At 37.1% G+C, this 20,980-nt stretch overlaps 1 protein-coding gene, 1 long non-coding RNA gene and 1 pseudogene across 2 annotated transcripts; 1 reads left to right on the plus strand and 2 right to left on the minus strand.

Annotated features, from left to right (window-relative positions):
• Positions 1–970: 970 nt before the first annotated feature.
• Positions 971–3,256, minus strand: LOC110868849. Its single transcript, XR_002552813.2, has 4 exons — positions 2,909–3,256; positions 2,611–2,808; positions 2,252–2,346; positions 971–1,375 (listed from the first exon to the last, which is right to left on the minus strand). It is a non-coding gene; the product is annotated as an uncharacterized LOC110868849 (long non-coding RNA).
• Positions 3,257–5,892: 2,636 nt separating this feature from the next.
• LOC110867037 (receptor-like protein kinase FERONIA) lies at positions 5,893–6,660 on the minus strand. Its single transcript, XM_022116183.1, has 2 exons — positions 6,646–6,660; positions 5,893–6,543 (listed from the first exon to the last, which is right to left on the minus strand). Exons 1-2 carry the CDS (start codon positions 6,658–6,660, stop codon positions 5,893–5,895), a joined length of 666 nt encoding a protein of 221 aa, XP_021971875.1.
• A 6,813-nt stretch (positions 6,661–13,473) lies between these two features.
• Positions 13,474–19,642, plus strand: LOC110867039 (annotated as a pseudogene).
• The last annotated feature ends 1,338 nt before the right edge of the window (positions 19,643–20,980 follow it).

Genomic DNA, 20,980 nt, shown 5'->3' on the forward strand with positions numbered 1-20,980 from the left:
CTATACATGTTTATATATATCCTTGTTGCAAAAGAAACAATAAAGTATGAAAATAAATATTCAACAAAAGTAAAAAATAAAACTTGTAATATATTTGTTCTGTTTATTAGTTAAAATAAAAGTGATATCACCGATTTGCCTTGTCAAATTGACAGGTGCATGTGTAGGTTTCAAGGCAAAGAGATGCTTTTAAAGGGTAACACGCAACTAACTTTATTAGATTTTGTATTTGCATTTTCTTGTATCCTATTTTATACCACAGAGCAGCGTTGTTCACCGATCGGGTAAATCAAACCACAGGAACGTGGGACGAAACGACGTCGGAGTCGCCGATGGGTAAAAGGATCGCCGATTAAGTGTCTTACACTCTCCTTTTATCCCAAAAGAAACCAATGACTTGGTCGAATTTAGCCAGAGATCCGTGGATCTGGCGTTTCTCGGCGGAGGTGGCCGGGGCTTATGGGTGATCAAGCGACTGGGACGAACCGATGACAATCGTGCACTTCCACCATCTCCGATTTCTCTCTCTTCCTCTTGTGGAAAAAAAGTATCGGCACATGATCGTGATGTGTACCACTTGGTTTGATAGATAACCCGTTAAAGTGGGTCAAGCTCCACAGAAAATAGAGAGAAACAAGATGAAATCTAGAGAGAACTTGAGACTTAATATTTTTCATTCATATCTCTAAACATCAAATGGCTTACACTATAAATACTTAAAAGATAAATAACTACCCACTAACCAACTATCTTGACCCACTATCTATAATTCAAAACCATGCTTAACTAGTTTAATACCCGTCCGGTGGACGAGTTATATTGATGTATTATATAGTAACAACATGAATGAAGACCCATAAATAAAATAGAGTTGTATGCTAATTAATCACAGATTATCTGTAAATATGCTATCATTTGTGGCACCGACGATAAGTAGGAACTACTATAAAATGTACACATAATTAGACAATGTTTAAACTTTCTTTGAATTATAAACAAAATTAGACAACGTGCCATATAAAAAAAACCTGAATGCTAACGGAAAAACAACTACAAAGCGATAAAATGTGTTATTGACTAAAGTACTGAAATGTGGGATTGTGTGATTCTCAAGCAAAGAGAAATGGTAGCCAAAATGCATGCACGGAATGCTTCATGAAATTCAAACGTATTCTACTCTTCTTAAATCGATTGGGCTTCTGCATAATCCTCCTGGGCTGGTAACAAAAGCTTATATCTTGTATCAAACATATTTAAAACCATGAGCTATGTAGATCACAATGAAAAATTGGTATCCTGTCCTTGGGAAGGCTTCATTTTGTTTCAAAACGAGCGTGTCAGGTCAGGGTGGAGTAATGGGTCAGACCGGGTCGTTCTAAAAAAAATCATAATTAGTCAAAAATATCAATTAGTGACCAGTCTAAAATAGGCAAACACTATAATTATTATTTTAAGAGGCCAATATATTACAGATTATTAATGATGTGATTTTGATTCTATAAATATCATCAAACAGAAGACTATACACGCAACATGATGGTATTTACTTGGAGGCGTTGGATCATAACCGGGGCATTGTAGGTTTGCAACAGGTCATACTGGCCAGGTTGTAAAGAAGTTATAAAAAGCCCACTACTTCGTAATTGTTAGGCCACATTTTCACATATTCAACTTAATTCGTTAAAAATGTAAGAAACTATTTTCACATGAAAACCCCGTTAAATTCACATGTAGTGTGATAACAAAACTACAAAATAACGCTCATAAATAAACCAAATATAAAAACAGTCATTTGATTCTCAAAGTTCTTTTACTTTCTTTAATTTTCTAATGCTACATGTATTTGAATTAAAATCCATCGATACAACTAAAACAACCGGTCTAAAAAGGCCGGATGTAGAAACTTTTGATGCTGATTCTTTCTTTCTAAGACGACCCATTTCAAGCAAACAAATTTTGGTCACAACTCGTTTTCACCCAAATCAAATTGTCCAATTTTGTACTATGGTTTCTATTGACCTGTTCCATGACCCGACCATTTTGCTAGGCTTACTCCAAAATGACGATCATAGATAAACTCAAAATATATTTATTAAAAGTCATAGTCGTGTGATTCGCTCAGTTTTAGAATTTTTGTTTAACGTTTTGATCCTACAAGTATTTGTATTAAAAGTCATAGATATAAGTAAAAAAGATCAGGTATTAAATTAGCTTTTTTTAAAGAAAGATTTCAAGTGCCAAATTTGCATACCTGTGACTAATAAGCATATGAAAAGTGAAGGAAATTTTAACCACATCATCCTCGAATTTGTGACTTCGGTAAACTCTTGCATTTCCCGTTTACTACTGTAACATACATATAAACATACTTTCTTGTTACACAAGTAATAGTAATATAACCCTTGTCATTGAGTTACAACAATTATAAATGGGAAACTGCAAGCAAAATAAACATACAGATCCAAATTTTGACTTATTAACATATCAATGCAGACTAAAATGGGAAATAGCAAGCAAATAAAACCCAGATTCTAAAAAGCAAATTCTCAACACAGTAGTGCATCATTTGTATTAAAATTTATTTCTAAAGGCTCAATATATGAAGTGCACCATCTACATGTCACAAGTTTGTGAGAGCCGAATATTGTGTCGCCTTTGTCATCGGTATTAATCTTGCTAGACGTGCACCTTTGTTATAGAAGTGATTAGCATAAAAAACAGAATTTGCCATTAGCCTTAAACGCCAGAAAAGCCAATTAGTTTCTGGTAGCCTAAACTGCAAAATCGATAAGCACCAAAACTGCAAATCTGAAAAGAATCATAGATGAAAAAAATTACAAAATTGACTCCGGCAACAGTTTTATTTCATAATCACTGTAAAAGAATCGGGAGAACAGTAAAAGCAGACCTGCAAACCTCCAACCATCTGTCATAAACCATTAGATTAGAGATTAGGGGGAGGATGGCTAACTCAAACGGTTGGATTCGTGAATAAAACCACCAAGATTTGCCAGAAAGGGGTGCAGGTGCGGTGGTCACGTCTTCTTTAATGACCTAGTTTCTTCTCTAAGCCGAAAAAGGGATGAAGAGAGGGTGATAAAGAATGGCGAGGACCATTGATAAGTGATGACCTGGAAGAAATTGAAGGAAAAAGAAAACCGTACTCTAACCTCCCCTTCTAGAAACGCGATTTGTGGTTGTGAAGAACATGGCCAGGAAAAGGTGGATCCGAGAAAACTGCACATAAACTGCCACCACAGCAGTTATTTTTATGAGTTTAAAGGGTTCAGATTTAATCTCAGTCAAATCTAATGGTGGAGATTAATTTGAGAGTTGGTTAGACTTAATGGGTTCCATAGATATATATATATAATTAATAATTAATAAATAAACTACATATTAAAATAAACCTCGACAACTACTGGCACATAACAGATCGTTGCCAGCATGAGGAAAAACAAAAGTAAATACTGTACGCACAAATTCTAAAAGCGGTTGTCAAAAGTTCGATGTTCACCCACATTGAACTGTCGCTGGAAGAATAAAAACTGAAACGATGGGCAAGATTCTACTATTGTAGCAAGGGTTTGTAAATTCGGTTGTGTATATAGGCAACGGAAACCCCTTTGAAACGGCGTGACCTTTTGATTTTATACTGTTGAATCGTTGATTATTACACCGGTGTGTTGGTTCAAGCATGCCGGTTCACTTGAAGAGTTTAATCACTTACGTGAGAGGCAGTTATGCATGTTGTTTTTTGTATTTAGTTATTATTATATATTATTATATTATATTATTATATTTTTGTAATTTTTTGACATATATAATTTTATATATAATAATTCAGAAAGTTGTGTATTGTATTGCATTGAAACGTTTCGGTGGTATTGAAACGGTGGAAAGTAATCGGTGCCTTTCTCATGTTATGAAGTGATGCGATGATTAACCACACCTTAAGTTAATATATAATGAAAGGGTGTGAGTAAAATAAAGTAAAGGGTGTGACTCTTAAACAAATGGGACATAACCCTAACCCAAGTTGCTAATTGTATATGGGTATAATTATATTCTAGATATGTTTCTTTAATACATGTTGAAGTTTTGGTACAAATATATTAAGACTTACTTGAAATTCCAATGCCTTGTTAAGTTGCATTACAACATCACTTGCACTTACTAACGAGTCCCCTATAAATTGAAAGACAGCCGATTGAAATGCAATCAATGATTTTGGTGCAATTTGTCCCTTTATACCCTCAAATATCATCCCATCAAGGTAGACCTGGCAAACGGGTTGGTCGGGTCGGGTCGGGTCATGGGTCAAAATGGGTTCAGGTCAAAATGGGTCAATTAAAAAAGGGTTGTTATGGTTTGGGTCAAAACGGGTTCGGGTCAGAACGGGTTTCGGGTCGGGTCGGGTTTCGGGTCAAAACGGGTTTCGGGTCGGGTTAGTTAAAAAAATTGTTTTAAAGAGATTTTACATCAAAGGGCAATTTAGTCGGGTTAAAACGGGTCCGGGTTGGTTCGGGTTGAGAATTGGTTCGGGTTGAGAATGGGTTCGGGACGGGTTCGTGTCAAAAAAGTGCATGAGCTGTTAAAACGGGTTCGGGTTAGTTCGGGTTGAGAATGGAAATCGCAGCATCATAGAGTGCCAAAGCCATTATGTTATCCACCAACATATGCAGAACCTTCAGGAGTCGTTTTGGTAAAACAAACAACTAAGAAGTTTAGGTCCAGATCTAACCATCCGTACATCCGTTATTGTTAATAGAACAAATGTACGAGGTTAGGATCATTTACGTCCTGATCTAACCATCCGTACATCCGCATGTATTCGATCTAACAAATGTACATCCGCCATCACAACCCACATTATAAAGCCCCAAAACCATATCTCGATTATTAATCGTTCCCATAAAAATAATTGTTCAAATGTTGACCAAAACAACAATCATCTGTGTCAGACAATTAAACAAATCTAAAACTTAAAACCCATTCATGGAAGATATTCAATAAAGGGAAATACAAATATGAATTTTCTTTTGATCTCACACTTAAAGCAAACAAACAAGACAAATTAAAATCAATAAAATGGATCGTCTAATATTCATCATCCTCCACACAGTATGCCTCCGGGTTAATCGGCTTGAACTTCTTTCCAACCATACTCACTCCGACAAGGTCCGTCTCTCGCTCACAGCGGTAATAATGACGACTAACAAAATACTTGGTAAAATTCCCACAGCCCCTCGCTTGCGAGTCCGACACCGATTGAAACAATGGCACACACTATAAGGATAATAAGCGTTAGCTAATGAAGTGCGTCCCATACGAACATTAGAATCTTGGAAGGTTTTTCGGTGTATTTGTTGAAGCGATAATCAAACCGGAACCATATAAAACACCACCCGTCTTACAATAAACGACTGATACAAAATCGTCTATGTGTTAATAGTCACTAAGATTAACAAATTGTGATGACCAAATTATGCGTTAATCATTCAACATAATTAGTTAAATTAAATCATAAAAACGTTGAAATAATAATCAAAATCCAATAAAAAAAACAACCCCTCAGTAGACACGAATCATGATTGAAGATGATTTTGCCATAATTAAAAAATATGTTAACAAAATCAGTTCTACAATTATAGATATCAAAAGCAAGAACATATGCTGCAAACATTTAAAATCATTGTGATGCCTATTGCAACAAGAAAAGATCGATTGGTAGCCATTTGAAATCGAGCAAACTAAAATCATGTAGTCATATGAAACTGAACAAACAAAAATCAATGGGTAAAATAAAAGTCGAGCAGAATCGAAGAGAAAAAAAACTTTAATCGAGCAGGATTGAAAAGAATGCGAAGAATGGTTTCTTGATCGATGATGTTAAGATTGAAGAAGATAACCCTGTTCGACCCGTGGTTTCTTTTCTTTCAACCCCCCCTCCACTTCCACTTCCGACAATCTTCTGGTCAACATATCAATTAAAATCACACCTAAATCGCATACATCGAAATATTGATGGACTTCAACATGTTCGTCTAACATCACAAACGAGGCTGACTCAAAATTAGAAATTTTAGCATTCCAATCATTATCAAGTAGAATACCACCACTTTCAATGTACCCATGTTGCACCTTATGGTGATGGCCTTTATGGAAAAATTCCAATCCGTTTGCAACATTGATGCATATCTTGAGGCGTTTCATCCATGTAAGACTGTGATTATCCAAATGTTTATCGAGTATTTCATTGGAGGCATGCTCGTAAACAATGATATTTTCGCCCATTTCATTACAATAGCCTACAAGCCCAATGATGTTCTCGTGCTTATACTTGAGAAGAATCTGAACCTCTCGTATAAAGCGATTATATTCTAGAGGAGACCACCGCTTTGCAAAAACAGGGGTATTTCCAAGTTTTCCTTCATATAGCTTCCAGGAAATCCCTTTTCCAATGCAATTACTGTCACTAAAGTTCTCTGTGGCAGATTGTATGTCTTTTAGTGAGATAGATAACCTGCCATTCCTGTTTTTCTGTAAATCGAACACTTAAATTAGAGTATAAACACAATATCACATTGAAATATTTAAAAATCTAAATAACCCTTAGTATTGAGTACACAAGAGACTGTAGACTTTCTGTTCGTTCATTATAGCTGTCACGGTACTCACCTTCCGGCTGAGACCGGTGACGATGATGATACCGGATATGATAAGTGTGTTGTACCTTGCGATTTTAACCTGATTAATGGCATGATGCGAGGTTTTAGTTGATTTGAAATTGACGTTTTGTTTAGTTGATTAGAACTCCAAAAGTTCAAATCACTTATTTAGAATTTTAGTTTGGTGATTTAATGTTTTGTCTTTAAATTACAAAAGTTCAAATCACTAATTAGGTTTATTGTGCCTCCATGATATGCATTATTTGGATTATGTTTATGGAAACTAAAAACATTACTTATCTAGATGATTTTTCTAGCGAATGAACTGTTGAATTAAAAGCGATTTTGCTGTTATGACCCGTGCACATCAATAGTTGTTTGCTGCCCTAGATTAACAGTTTTGCAATATGAGAAACCTTGATTATCCTAGCATTATGAGATCTGTATTATTTCACTAACATGTGTAGTGTATACTTTAGTTATCATATCCAGTCCTGTTAGAGGAAATTGAATTATGATAATTTCCACTTCAATTAGTCATTAGACCATTAATTTGTGCAGTTAATATCGGTGATATATCGGTCCCTTAGTAAAATATCGGTGTCAAATATCGGTACCGATATTATCAGCGATATTGACCGATATTTGACCGATATAACCGATATATCATCGATATTTAACCGATATATCACCGATATTTGACCGATATATCACTGATATACCACTGAATTATTGGTGTTAAATTGCTATATATATAAATTCTGCATTATATTAAAATTACCGATATCCCACCGATATCTCACCGAGATAACCTATATTTCAAATATCGGTCCTTGACCGATACCCGATATTTTACCACATTAACTGCATAGCCATTAATATACTCAGACGGGTATAGAACTAGTTCTGAAAGTACTACTTGGTAAAAGAAGTTATAACTTGAACAGATTAAAGGGCATAAAACATCCTCAACCACTTTATTTAAAACATTGACTAATATTAAACCACTATGGTTGTTGTAATCAAATTTAATAAACGACCGTTTTAATGTTTGAACAAATATACTCTAGGAGTCTGAAATTAGGCGTGACATTGTACTTAGAAGGTGAACCGTTAAAAGTTTTGTATCCTACTTTATTCCGGGTCGAGAAAAATAAATGGTGTGTGGTGGCGGAGAGATTGGGGATGGATGGTCATCATAATGCTATCTCATGGAGTTGGAAAGCTTATCCAAGGTCCACTCATGAAATTCAAGAGCTAGTGGAATTGCATAGGAAGCTCACGACTTATGTGTTGAATGGAGACAAGGATATGTAGCATTGGAACAGTGACTCGGACAATGTTTTTTCCGTCAAAGAGGTTCGAAAGTGGATAATTCGGATTCGGAATTTCGGATAGTTCGGATTCGGTTTTGGATCCGGATTTTTTTGAACACCCCTAGTTTGCCCGAACGGGAAGAATTAGGGTTAGGGTTGGAAGAAGGTGGTGATGAAAACCCAGACATCCTTGAATCTTTAATAAAGGAAAAACAAGTTTAAGCGTTAAGCAAGTGATGAATCAAGTTGTGAGATAGTTGTGAGATAGAATGTTCGTATTTGTTTAAGCAAGTGATCAATCAAGTTGTGAGATAGTTGTGAGATAGAATGCTCGTATTTGTTTGAATCATATATATACACACAACCACGGTTTGCTTGTACAATTTGACATCTTTTTTTGCTAAAAATACGGGAATTTGGAAATTTGCAATATTAGTGGTTTGCTCAACATGGCGGACACTGGAATCGTAATACTATTTTTTTGGTAAAATAACGGAATTTGGAACTTTGTAATATGTTTTATTTCGAATGCGAGTTTGTTAACAAAATCCATACTGGTTAGAAGTAAGGATGGCAATCAAACCCGAACCCGCTGGGTAAACCCGAAACCCGACACATTTGGGACGGGTTTGGGGTCGATTAATCGGGTTTGGGAATAGTTTTTATTTTTTTCGCGGGTTTGGGACGGGTTTGGGATTTAGTGATATACCCGTTTACCCGACCCAATTACCCGATAAAGTGTACCCGTTTACCCGATATAATTTCTTGTATATTTTTGACTATGTATATATATGATACATCCATTTTTTTACACATATAGGTATTCTATTCCGTATACATTGTAGTTATTTGATATATATTTTTATAATAACAATACAAAATGTAACCGGTTAGTAGTTACCCGATAAATACCCAATGGGTTTTGAGATGAGTATACCCGACGGGTAATCTTTTTAAATTAATGGGTTTACCCGAAACCCGCGGGTATACCCGATACCCGATGGGTATACCCGATACCCGATGGGTATTTACCCATTAGAAACCCGACGGGTTTTGGGACGGGTTTGGGATAAGCTTATCTAACCGGGTTTGGGTTTGGGATTACCTAAACCCGTCCCAAACCCGACCCATTGCCATCCCTAGTTAGAAGATGAACCGTTAAAAGTTTTGTATCCTACTTTATTCCGGGTCGAGAAAAATAAATGGTGTGTGGTGGCGGAGAGATTGGGGATGGATGGTCATCATAATGCTATCTCATGGAGTTGGAAAGCTTATCCAAGGTCCACTCATGAAATTCAAGAGCTAGTGGAATTGCATAGGAAGCTCACGACTTATGTGTTGAATGGAGACAAGGATATGTAGCATTGGAACAGTGACTCGGACAATGTTTTTTCCGTCAAAGAGGTTCGAAAGTGGATAATTCGGATTCAGAATTTCGGATAGTTCGGATTCGGTTTCGGATCCGGATTTTTTTGAACACCCCTAGTTTGCCCGAACGGGAAGAATTAGGGTTAGGGTTGGAAGAAGGTGGTGATGAAAACCCAGACATCCTTGAATCTTTAATAAAGGAAAAACAAGTTTAAGCGTTAAGCAAGTGATGAATCAAGTTGTGAGATAGTTGTGAGATAGAATGTTAGTATTTGTTTAAGCAAGTGATCAATCAAGTTGTGAGATAGTTGTGAGATAGAATGCTCGTATTTGTTTGAATCATATATATATACACATAACCACGGTTTGCTTGTACAATTTGACATCTTTTTTTGCTAAAAATAAGGGAATTTGGAAATTTGCAATATTAGTGCTTTGCTCAACATGGCGGACACTGGAATCGTAATACTATTTTTTTGGTAAAATAACGGAATTTGGAACTTTGTAATATGTTTTATTTCGAATGCGAGTTTGTTAACAAAATCCATACTGGTTAGCACTGATGGCAATCAAACCCGAACCCGCTGGGTAAACCCGAAACCCGACACATTTGGGACGGGTTTGGGGTCGGTTAATCGGGTTTGGGATGGGTTTGGGAATAGTTTTTATTTTTTTCGCGGGTTTGGGACGGGTTTGGGATTTAGTGATACACCCGTTTACCCGACCCAATTACCCGATAAAGTGTACCCGTTTACCCGATATAATTTCTTGTATATTTTTGACTATGTATATATATGATACATCCATTTTTTTACACGTATAGGTATTCTATTCCGTATACATTGTAGTTATTTGATATATATTTTTATAATGACAATACAAAATGTAACCGGTTAGTAGTTACCCGATAAATACCCAATGGGTTTTGAGATGAGTATACCCAACGGGTAATCTTTTTAAATTAATGGGTTTACCCGAAACCCGCGGGTTTACCCGAAACCCGCGGGTATACCCGATACCCGATGGGTATACCCGATACCCGATGGGTATTTACCCGTTAGAAACCCGACGGGTTTTGGGACGGGTTTAGGATAAGCTTATATAACCGGGTTTGGGTTTGGGATTACCTAAACCCGTCCCAAACCCGACCCATTGCCATCCCTAGTTAGAAGGTGAACCGTTAAAAGTTTTGTATCCTACTTTATTCCAGGTCGAGAAAAATAAATGGTGTGTGGTGGCGGAGAGATTGGGGATGGATGGTCATCATAATGCTATCTCATGGAGTTGGAAAGCTTATCCAAGGTCCACTGATGAAATTCAAGAGCTAGTGGAATTGCATAGGAAGCTCACGACTTATGTGTTGAATGGAGACAAGGATATGTAGCATTGGAACAGTGACTCGGACAATGTTTTTTCTGTCAAAGAGGTTCGAAAGTGGATAATTCGGATTCGGAATTTCGGATAGTTCGGATTCGGTTTCGGATCCGGATTTTTTTGAACACCCCTAGTTTGCCCGAACGGGAAGAATTAGGGTTAGGGTTGGAAGAAGGTGGTGATGAAAACCCAGAGATCCTTGAATCTTTAATAAAGGAAAAACAAGTTTAAGCGTTAAGCAAGTGATGAATCAAGTTGTGAGATAGTTGTGAGATAGAATGTTCGTATTTGTTTAAGCAAGTGATCAATCAAGTTGTGAGATAGTTGTGAGATAGAATGCTCGTATTTGTTTGAATCATATATATACACACAACCACGGTTTGCTTGTACAATTTGACATCTTTTTTTGCTAAAAATAAGGGAATTTGGAAATTTGCAATATTAGTGGTTTGCTCAACATGGCGGACACTGGAATCGTAATACTATTTTTTGGTAAAATAACGGAATTTGGAACTTTGTAATATGTTTTATTTCGAATGCGAGTTTGTTAACAAAATCCATACTGGTTACTACTATATAGGTTTTCAGATATAAACGGAATCTATTGCTGGCATCACATTGCTCAGTTTTTGTTTCATATATGTATATTTCATTTTGCAGTATAAATGATGATTGTATGGTTCTAGTTTGTGTCTCTTATGGTCTTTTTTCGCAAGATTTCTTTAGACATAAAATTGACAGACTGGCAAATGAAGTAGTTGCTAACACAGGTTTTTGATAAGTCGGGTTACTGGAAAAGACGACTAGGAAAGCGCTTCAGGGTCTTGAGGCTATGCCTCATGTACTTCTGTGTCAAGACTGGTTAAAGTTAGGGTTTGTAAGAGACTGATATGTAAGAACAACCAAAGGGATGAAGAAATTATGAAATGTCAAAGGTTTGCCTGATAAGACGGTTGATCTGTAAAACAGTTGAGAGACTTAGCTTCTAGATGTAAATAAAGCTTATTTGGTTCAATATAGAGCAATGCTTCGCATACATGATGCACACCATCTCAGTGTTTGGGTCTTATACGCCTTGGAGCGCGTCATGCTTTTCTAAAACAAGATGACTAGCATCGCAACAATATTTTTATGCCAGTTTTGTTAGAGTGACACAAGTAAATATATAGTTTACACTTTACAGGCACATACGAGTGTGGTGGTCATGTCTTGAAATAATAATTTATAATTAAATGTACAATTAAAATATTGTATGTATAGTTGCCACCGAATCAGTAATTGCTAAACAAATATGCTTAGACCATGTGTAGTGGTTTAGCTCAATAATGCCCCCACCATGGGGCGTTTTGCGACACGTGGCAGTCCAGTCAGCATAGGGCATTATTGGGCGTTATTGTAAAAGTGGCGTAGTGGGAATAATGCCCAATAACGCCCATTCCAATTATTAAACAATTATTTTTTTTATAGAGAGGAGGTTAAAAAAAAAGAAACTACTAGTGGACCACTCCCATTGGCCAGTCAACATGTTCTCTTCCAATTTGAGCGTTGTTTTAAAAACGCCAATCCAATTTTTTTTCAAAAATAATGCCCAAAAACGCCCTATGTAATTGGGGGGGGGGGGGGTTGAAAATAATGCCCCACTACGGGTGGTCTTATAAGACCATGTGTAGTGGTTTAGCTCAATATTGCCCCCACCATGGGGCGTTTTGCGACACGTGGCAGTCCAGTCAGCATGAGGCATTATTGGGGGTTATTGCAAAAGTGCCGTAGTGGGAATAATGCCCAATAACGCCCCTTCCAATCATTAAACAATTATTTTTTTATAGAGAAAAGGATAAAAAAAATAAGAAAATGAAGCTTACACTTGGACCACTCCCATTGGCCACATGCAATTTTGAGTTGACCACTTCAGCGTTTTTTTTTATAACGCCGGAATCAATTTTTGTCAAATAAAACGCCGGAAAACGCCGGATGTAATGGCTCCGGGGCGTTATTTGGCGTTTTTTTTAAACCGCCCCACTACAGGTGGTCTAAGACATGAGTATGTGATTTGCTATGTGTTGTATTTTTAACCCATCGCCTTTTTTATTTTAAGCTTCATTAGTACTTTTTTCTTAGAGTTAAATGCCATTTTAGTCCCTGTGGTTTGGGTCATTTTGCCAGTCTAGTCCAAAGGTTTCATTTTTCACCTGTGGGTCCAAAAAGGTTTCACCGTTGCCATTTTAGTCCACTGGGTTAACTTCATCCATTTATTTTGTTAACGAGAAGGCCAATTCGGTCATTTTATTTGTAATTCTGTTAACTAGAAGAGTAATTTAGCCATATAAAATAACAGAAAAAATGGATGAAGTTAACCCAGTGGACGAAAATGGCAACAGTGAAACCTTTTTGGACCCACAGGTGAAAAATGAAACCTTTGGACTAAACTGGCAAAATGACCCAAACTACAGGGACTAAAATGACATTTAACTCTTTTTCTTAAATACAAGGTTATGTGAATCAGTTGTGGTCTACTCCTTTTTTTACATGTTTTATTTATGTAAAAATTTGTTATAATTTCTTCCACATTCCTCACTAAAGCTTCTTTACTAGGGACTGTTGAAGAACCAAGGAATGTGTCTCATGAAGCAGTTCCAAATGTAAGTTTATTACTGTTTGTATTACCCTTTTTTAATTAAAAATTTTGCATCATCACAAACATGATTCACTTAATTTTGACAGTCTGCATCAAAGAATCTCACTTAATGAAGGTGGGAATGATATCAGATCTCGAGAATATGCTTAAACAAAAGACTTTTACTAGGTTCGTTTTTTCGGCCACTTGTCAAACATTGCTATGATATGTTTTCTATTACTGATATAGTACACCACTTACAGATCCAAAATTGAGCGTTTGATAGCATTGTTGCATTCGAGAACGACAGAGTCAAATGTTGTTGAAGGGGATAAAGCAAAGCTTCCTAGTACATCGTATCAAGTTGTAAAACCTGATGCATTTGCAAGTGGCACATTGAACAAACATGTGGAAGAGAGGGAAATCAGGAACTTAGATGCTGCCATTTTAACACCTGTTGTCAATTCTAGAGTAAGTTGTATGCTTTTGTTCAAGTTTTTGTGGTTTCTTCTGTTTTAATCTTAAAAATCTTGTCTGTAGTTAGATTTTGAGTAAAATGCCATTTTCGTCTCTGAGGTTTGGCCAGTTTTGCGATCTTCGTTCGAAGGTTTGTTTTTTCGCATCTGGACACAAAAGGATTGAAATCTTGTCATTTTCATTCGGCTCGTTAACTCCATCCATTTTTCTCTGTTAAGTCAGGGGCATTTCTGTCTTTTTTGTTAACTTAAAGGGCAATCCGGTCTTTTCACTTATTTAGCATAATATACAAGTATTAAAAAAACGAATTTCCCTTAAAGTTAACAAAAAGACGAAAATACCCCTGACTGAACAGAGAAAACTGGATGAAGTAAACGAGCCGCATGAAAATGGCAAGATTATAAACCTTTTAAGCGGAAGGCGCAAAACTCGCCAAACCTCATGGACGAAAATGGCATTTTACTCTAGAATTTTTTTATCAAAAGGGTTTATGTTTTCAACAAACAGCGTTATCATGTTGTCTACTTGTCTCTAGGCCTTTGAAGATGATGTTGCTTCACCTGCTGAGCTGGCAAAGGCCTATATGGGGAGTAGGCCTACCAAACTATCACTATTACCCCTGAGACCACTCACTCAAACACCAAGACAGGATTTAGCGTTGCTTAATAACACAGCCACCTTCCCGAAAACACCTGCCACATCACATACACTAAAGACCACAGCTGCTATTAAGACCTGCGAAAATGGTTCAACCACCTTTAGATCTCGAGGCAGATCTGCTTTATAGGATATTCCACGCACACCGTATTACAGAGGTCCTTCAACTTTAAGTCAAAAGGTTAGATAAACCTTACTTCGTATCTAGGCCTGTAAACAAACCGAACATTCATGAACTTGTTTGGCGGGAGGTTCGTTTGTTTAATAAACTAAAGAACATGAGCCCAATTTTTTGTTCATTTAATTAAATGAACGAACATGAACACATATTTTGTTCGTTCATTTATGTTCGTGAACGTTCGTTCATGTTCATTCATTTATGTATGTTTATTTACATTTGTTTATGTTTGTTCATTTATGCTTGTTTCAATTTAAATATATAAATATAAATAATAAACATAATAGGAACTTTCTAACTACTCGATAAATACAACTAATCGGTAATTGGGCTTTCTAGTAATATAAATGGTTTTTCAATGGAGTTTATCGTAATTAATCACTAATTTATATAAAATATTACTTTATGTTGGTTTGTGTTTCGTAAATTATGTTCATTTACGTTTCTTTAATCATGTTCATTTGTGTTTCTTTAATCATGTTCATTTGTGTTGTTTATTGTTTGTTATATTATGTTCATTTTGTAAGATTATTAAAGACTGAATGATTATTATTGAATGAGTAAGTTACAATATATAGGGATTACGAGTAACCCTAGAAACCTAACCGAGCCCGTGGGCCCATAGTCTAATACTCCCCCGCAGTCGTAGCGGATGGAACTAGAAGCTTAGACTGAAAACAAAAAAACAATAATAAACCCTAAAAATCTGTCTTCGACTTCGGTCAAAATTCCATAATCTTGCAATCTTCAATCCATAATCTTCGATACACGGTTTTGAATGATCTCGTATTCCAATAAGAGACAACTAATACAGCAGTGCAGCTGCGGCTGGTAGCGGCGCGGCGACGGATCGGATCGTAATCCTGAAGGCGGCATGGCGAAGACCGTAGTCTAATGAGCGGCGGCGGCATAGCGGCAAGGGGCGACTTGACGGAGATGCGAAATCAACAGGATGAGCCGTAGCATCATCTGTGTGGTAAGAGACTTTAAGAAGACCGGTGAATCTAGAACCGAAGACGAAGCTTTATTTGAACACAAAACTGAAAAAAATGGAAACGCAAAACGAACAAAGACCGGACAGGGCGGCAGTGGCGGCACGCCGCCCTGTCTAGGGTTTTTCTCAAGTGGTGACGGCTAGGGTTTGTATATTTGTGTGTGGCGCGGCGGAAATGGTATATAGCCTAGGCTGGCTCTGATACCATGTAAGATTATTAAAGACTGAATGATTATTATTGAATGAGTAAGTTGCAATATATAGGGATTACGAGTAACCCTAGAAACCTAACCGAGCCCGTGGGCCCATAGTCTAATACATTTAAGTTTCTTTATGTTCGTTTACGTTTGTGAACTGTTTGTTTAGGTTTTAAATGAACGAATATGAACATGGCCCTTTTCTTTAATAAACGAACATGAACAAAAAAGTATGTTGTATTATATGTTCGTGTTCGGTTAAAGTTAAATGATATGTTTGTGTTCGTTTGGTTCATTTGCAGGCCTATTTGTATCTCTTTTGACCTAGTGATGACCGTTTACTAATACGTGCTTGATTTCAGGGTGTGGCTTCACCATCTGTTTGGGAGCATGAAGGGTCAGTCGGGTCAAGCAGAATGGTATAGTCTATATTTGATTGAGTATTGTTTTGTAATATGCTTATCTGTAACTGGTGAATTTACTTGGACTGTTTAACATTTGACTTCAGGCTGCAAAACGTAGGAGTTCTGCACTCGATGATATTGGGTCTGGTGGTCCCATGCGTAGAATTAGACAGAAGGCCAATCTACAATCACAGCAAAGCTCGCTCTCTCGGGATAAAAGTCAACTTGGTTCAACTCAAAAGCTGCTTTTACGTAACGAACCCGAGCCGAATGCTTTTAAGGCAGTAGAGGAAACTGGGGAGATCAGTAAGCGTAACCAAAGTTACGGTTCGGTTCCTACAGAGTCTAGTAAAATGGCGTTAAAAATATTCGAACAACTCAAAAAGAATGAGTCCGAAGGAACAACCTTCAGGATCCAAGCTAGCTAGCTGGGACTGGAACTACTGAGAACGTAGACTCGCTAATAGGTTTATCAAGCTCTCAAGATAAGCAGAAATCAGAGGGTAAAGGTAAACATCGCGTGTTGTTTTCGGATGCTCGTGAGCCAACCTTTCAAAGCAAAGACACTGTTGAAGAAAATGGTTCAAAAAATATTGTTTCCGTTGATGGAAATGTTAAAGTGCCAGTTGAAACAAAAGCTGGGTCTGCAACGAAACGAGCTTTTTCAATGAGTGCTCATGAGGTAGGTTGAACTTGTGATCCTTCTATATGATTCTTATTCTTATATATCTTAAAACATAATGTCGGTGGTACTTACCACCAACACCCTCTTTTTTGAAATCTTTCACTTTTAACCCGTGTATTATTACTTTGTATTTACACTGTTCAACTTTTAAAAATTACAATTTTGTTCCCTAGATACAACTCCATTTTACACTTCCTAAAACTTTTAAATTTGCATTCTTAATTTATCTACTATTACTTCATTTTACACCCCTCAACTTTTGAAGTTTGCCTTGTTAACCCTCAAGTTTGAATTTCGCCACCACCCCACAGGTTTTAAACTTTGCGTTCACCGTTTTTAGCCCTTGCACTGTTACTCCATTTATATCACCACCACCCCCCTCAAGTTTTAAACTTTGCGTTTTTACCCCTTTCACTATTACCCCCCTCAAGTTTTAAACTTTATGCTTTTACCCCCTTTGCACTATTACTCCGTTTTTATCGCCACCACCCTCAAGTTTTAAACCTTGCGTTTTTTTACTCCTTGCACTGTTACCCCCTCAAGTTTTAAACTTTTCATTTTTACTTTTTGCACTATTACTCCATATTTACCGCCACCACCTCGTCAAGTTTTAAACTTTGCGTTTTTACTTATTGCACTATTACTTCATTTTTACACCTCTTCAACTTAGAAAATTTCATATGGTTAATGCATCACATAATGCTTGGAATAATTCACTCGATGTTGTGATTACTTGCGCCGCAACACGCGCAGGTTTGAGTAATTGCTAGTTTCGATTATAGTTGATGTTTCTTTCTATAACTTACAAGTTAGATTTTTTTTTTTTTTTGGTCTTGTGAAGGATACTCTGGATCTAGATGATGACAACCATTCTAACGGGCATGCAAATATCTCAGTCGGTGTAAATAAGAAGCTGGGGGCATCTGTGTTAGCAAACAACGGCGTTTTGCACTACCTGAGTCCAAAAAAGGTGCCATATCTCCTGGTAGTTCTGTTGTTAATAACCAGAAGATCGGTTTTTACGTACCTGCTTTGACTTGGTCGAGCAGTACTCAGTCAACAGTGCTTTCTCAACCAACCTCCGTAGTTGATACAGTTAAAGTTACTCCTCCGAATAAACCTACAGTTTTCCCAACTTTTGGAATGGTTAAAGCAAATGATGCGAAACCACTTGGCGCAACCAGGTAAATAAGTTTTTTGTTGTAAATGAAGTTATTTGTTGCTTATATGGTGAATCTTACGCTTGTTTCTTTCTGGTGCTATGCAGCTTTATAATTAATTCAACCATGAATAATGATAATGGCAACAGTCAGAAGCCGGAAAATTTGTTTGGTAGTTCAGGATCTTCGTCCTCTGCTATCCCGACAACCGCATCAGCAAATGGTGTATTTTCATTTGGTGTCTCAACGAATAATTCCGCGGGACTTCTTCAAGTCCATCAATTTTTGCTTCTTCGTTTTCTTTTCAATCTTTCGGAACCAACACAAACAATGTTTCCAGTAGTAGCTCATCCACTGTTCTTTCTTCTACCACCACTACTACAGCTGTTAGCAAGCAGTACTTTTGCGACATCTGTGTCTGCATCCGCATTTAGTTTTGGGTCTGCAACTGCTTCATCAACTACATTGGTAGCATATTTGGATTCAGTTCTCCATCAGGCTGCATTTACTGCCGTTACACAGGCGGTCCCATTCAAGTTTGGCTCAGGGACTAGCGAGACACCATCATCCGCTTCAGCGGGGTCTCTTTTTAGTTCTTCAGCTCCTAGTTTTGGTCTTACTTCTGTCGCCACCTCATCTGGCGGCTCGACCAGTAGTTCCACCACCATGTTCAGTTCTGGCTCCAGTGCAACACCAAGTTTTGGACTTAGCTCTACTGTCGCCTCATCGGAGACCAAATCTGGTGGCTCTGGTTTCGGTTCAACACTGAGTTTTGGAGTTAACTCCTCTACTGTTGCTTCGTCAGAGACCAAATCTGGTAGTTCTGCCAGTAACGTCTTTGGTTCTACACCGTTTTTCTTTGGGGCGTCTACTATGTCTATGCCTTCTGCCAGGAGTTGGCTTTTCATGTTTGGATCATCTAACGCAGGTGCTTCAACGGGATCATCCTTGTTCTCATTTTCTTCAAAACTGTCTTCTCCTGCTCCAGTTTTCGGAACTTCGCCCCCTAGTAACACTGATCAAATGAGCATGGAAGACAGTATGGCCGATGACTCCAACCAAACACCAAGTCCAGCAGCGCCTGCTTTCGGTCAAGCTTCCAGCGGCACACCACCGGGTTTCATGTTTGGTTCCGTCACGCCGACAACGGTTCAGCCACCTGGTTTCTTGTTCGGTGCGCAGATAAACCAACCGCAACCACAAGCGCAAGCACCGTCTCAGAGTCCTTTTCCGGCAACACAGTTTAGTGCGGGAGGAAGGTTCTCGTTAGGTAGCGGTGGAGGGGACAAGTCTAATAGAAGGGTTGTTAGAGTTAAAAGACAGACCAGGAGGAAATGATAAAACATGGGAAGGGGTCGCTTGTTATGGCTTGGTTTGACATTCTACAACTTGTGTCAGGTATTGTGGTAGTTAGATTGTTCTTGTGTCTCATTTTTGGAGGAAGTGTTTTGTATGAGGTCCATCGGTATAACATCTTATTCTTTTTGTGTATCCATGTAAAAACATACAAGGTAAAGACATTGCAACTCTAGAGTCATAATGCTGAATGATATAGCTTGTATTTCTGTTTTTATAATATATGGATGTTGTCTTTAGCTGACGTTCGACAAGGTTCTATACATGGACTGTATAGCCATTGGCTAACCGGTTCTTGTGGCCCGTTTGGCGTCAAACTGGTGCCATTTGATGATTATGTAATCGGGCCTGCGATTTTTTGTCATCTTATTTTGCTGAAATCTCCGGGTAGACCTTTGAGTGGCATCATCATATGGTGTTTGCATATCCGTCTTGGCATTTTTGATTGATTGAATGTAACCAAATGGCTTTTATAACAACAATAAAGTTAACTTTTGTCGCCGAATAATTTCTCTATCAGTTTCTTAAAATCTCATCATATATAAATGAAACAGGTCAAAAGTTATTGTGAAGGTTACCTTTATATATAGAGTTAATTATATAGTTAATGTGGTTTACATAAAGTAACAATCTAAGGTACTAATAGTTTAAAATTACATTCTTGGGTACTAACTTTCTATTTTTTAACATGTGAGTGTATTAATTACATAGTTAGTCCTTGTGGTGTATACAAACTAACAATCTAAGGTACTAATAGTTAACAGGGAATTAACGTTAATAACCTCACATGTTAAAATACCTCAGGATGTGATTTTAAAGGAAAATTGGTATTTAATAAACCAACCTTTAACCAGTTGGTAAATAATAATCCAACCTACAGAATTGGTATATAATAATCCTACCTATCAATATGTTGGTACTCAATGAACTTCCGTTAATTTTTTTTAACTGAAGTTAGTTTTTAAGTTTTATTTATTACACAAACAGTCCCTGTAGTTGTAATTTACTAGTTTTAACTATTTTATGAAACAAAAAAACCACTCGAAAATCCTCCTTTTCCTCGATTTGAGGTTTATAAAATAGTTAAACTACTAAATTACAACTACAGGGACTGTTTGTGTAATAAATAAAACTTAAAAACTAACTTCAGTTAAAAAAAATTAACGGAAGTTCATTGAGTACCAACATATTGATAGGTAGGATTATTATATACCAATTCTATAGGCTGGATTATTATTTACCAATTGGTTAAAGGTTGGTTTATTCAATACCAATTTTCCGATTTTAAACTATTAGTACCTTTGATTATTATTTTGTGTAAAGCACGACTAACTATGTAACTAACTCTTACATCTATATCTATATCTATATCTATCTATGAGGACCGCTAAAATGAAAACCACCTCTAGTTGTAAGAACCATGAGAACTTTTTGATCCGGGGCGAGTTGGACCAATTTTTTTTTCATAAACGTAGATGCGTGTATTATAAACACATTTTACGGTACCCGTAAAAACAAACTTGTGGTGC

This window comes from Helianthus annuus, chromosome 7, assembly GCF_002127325.2.
Source record: "Helianthus annuus cultivar XRQ/B chromosome 7, HanXRQr2.0-SUNRISE, whole genome shotgun sequence".
Lineage (NCBI taxonomy): Eukaryota > Viridiplantae > Streptophyta > Magnoliopsida > Asterales > Asteraceae > Helianthus > Helianthus annuus.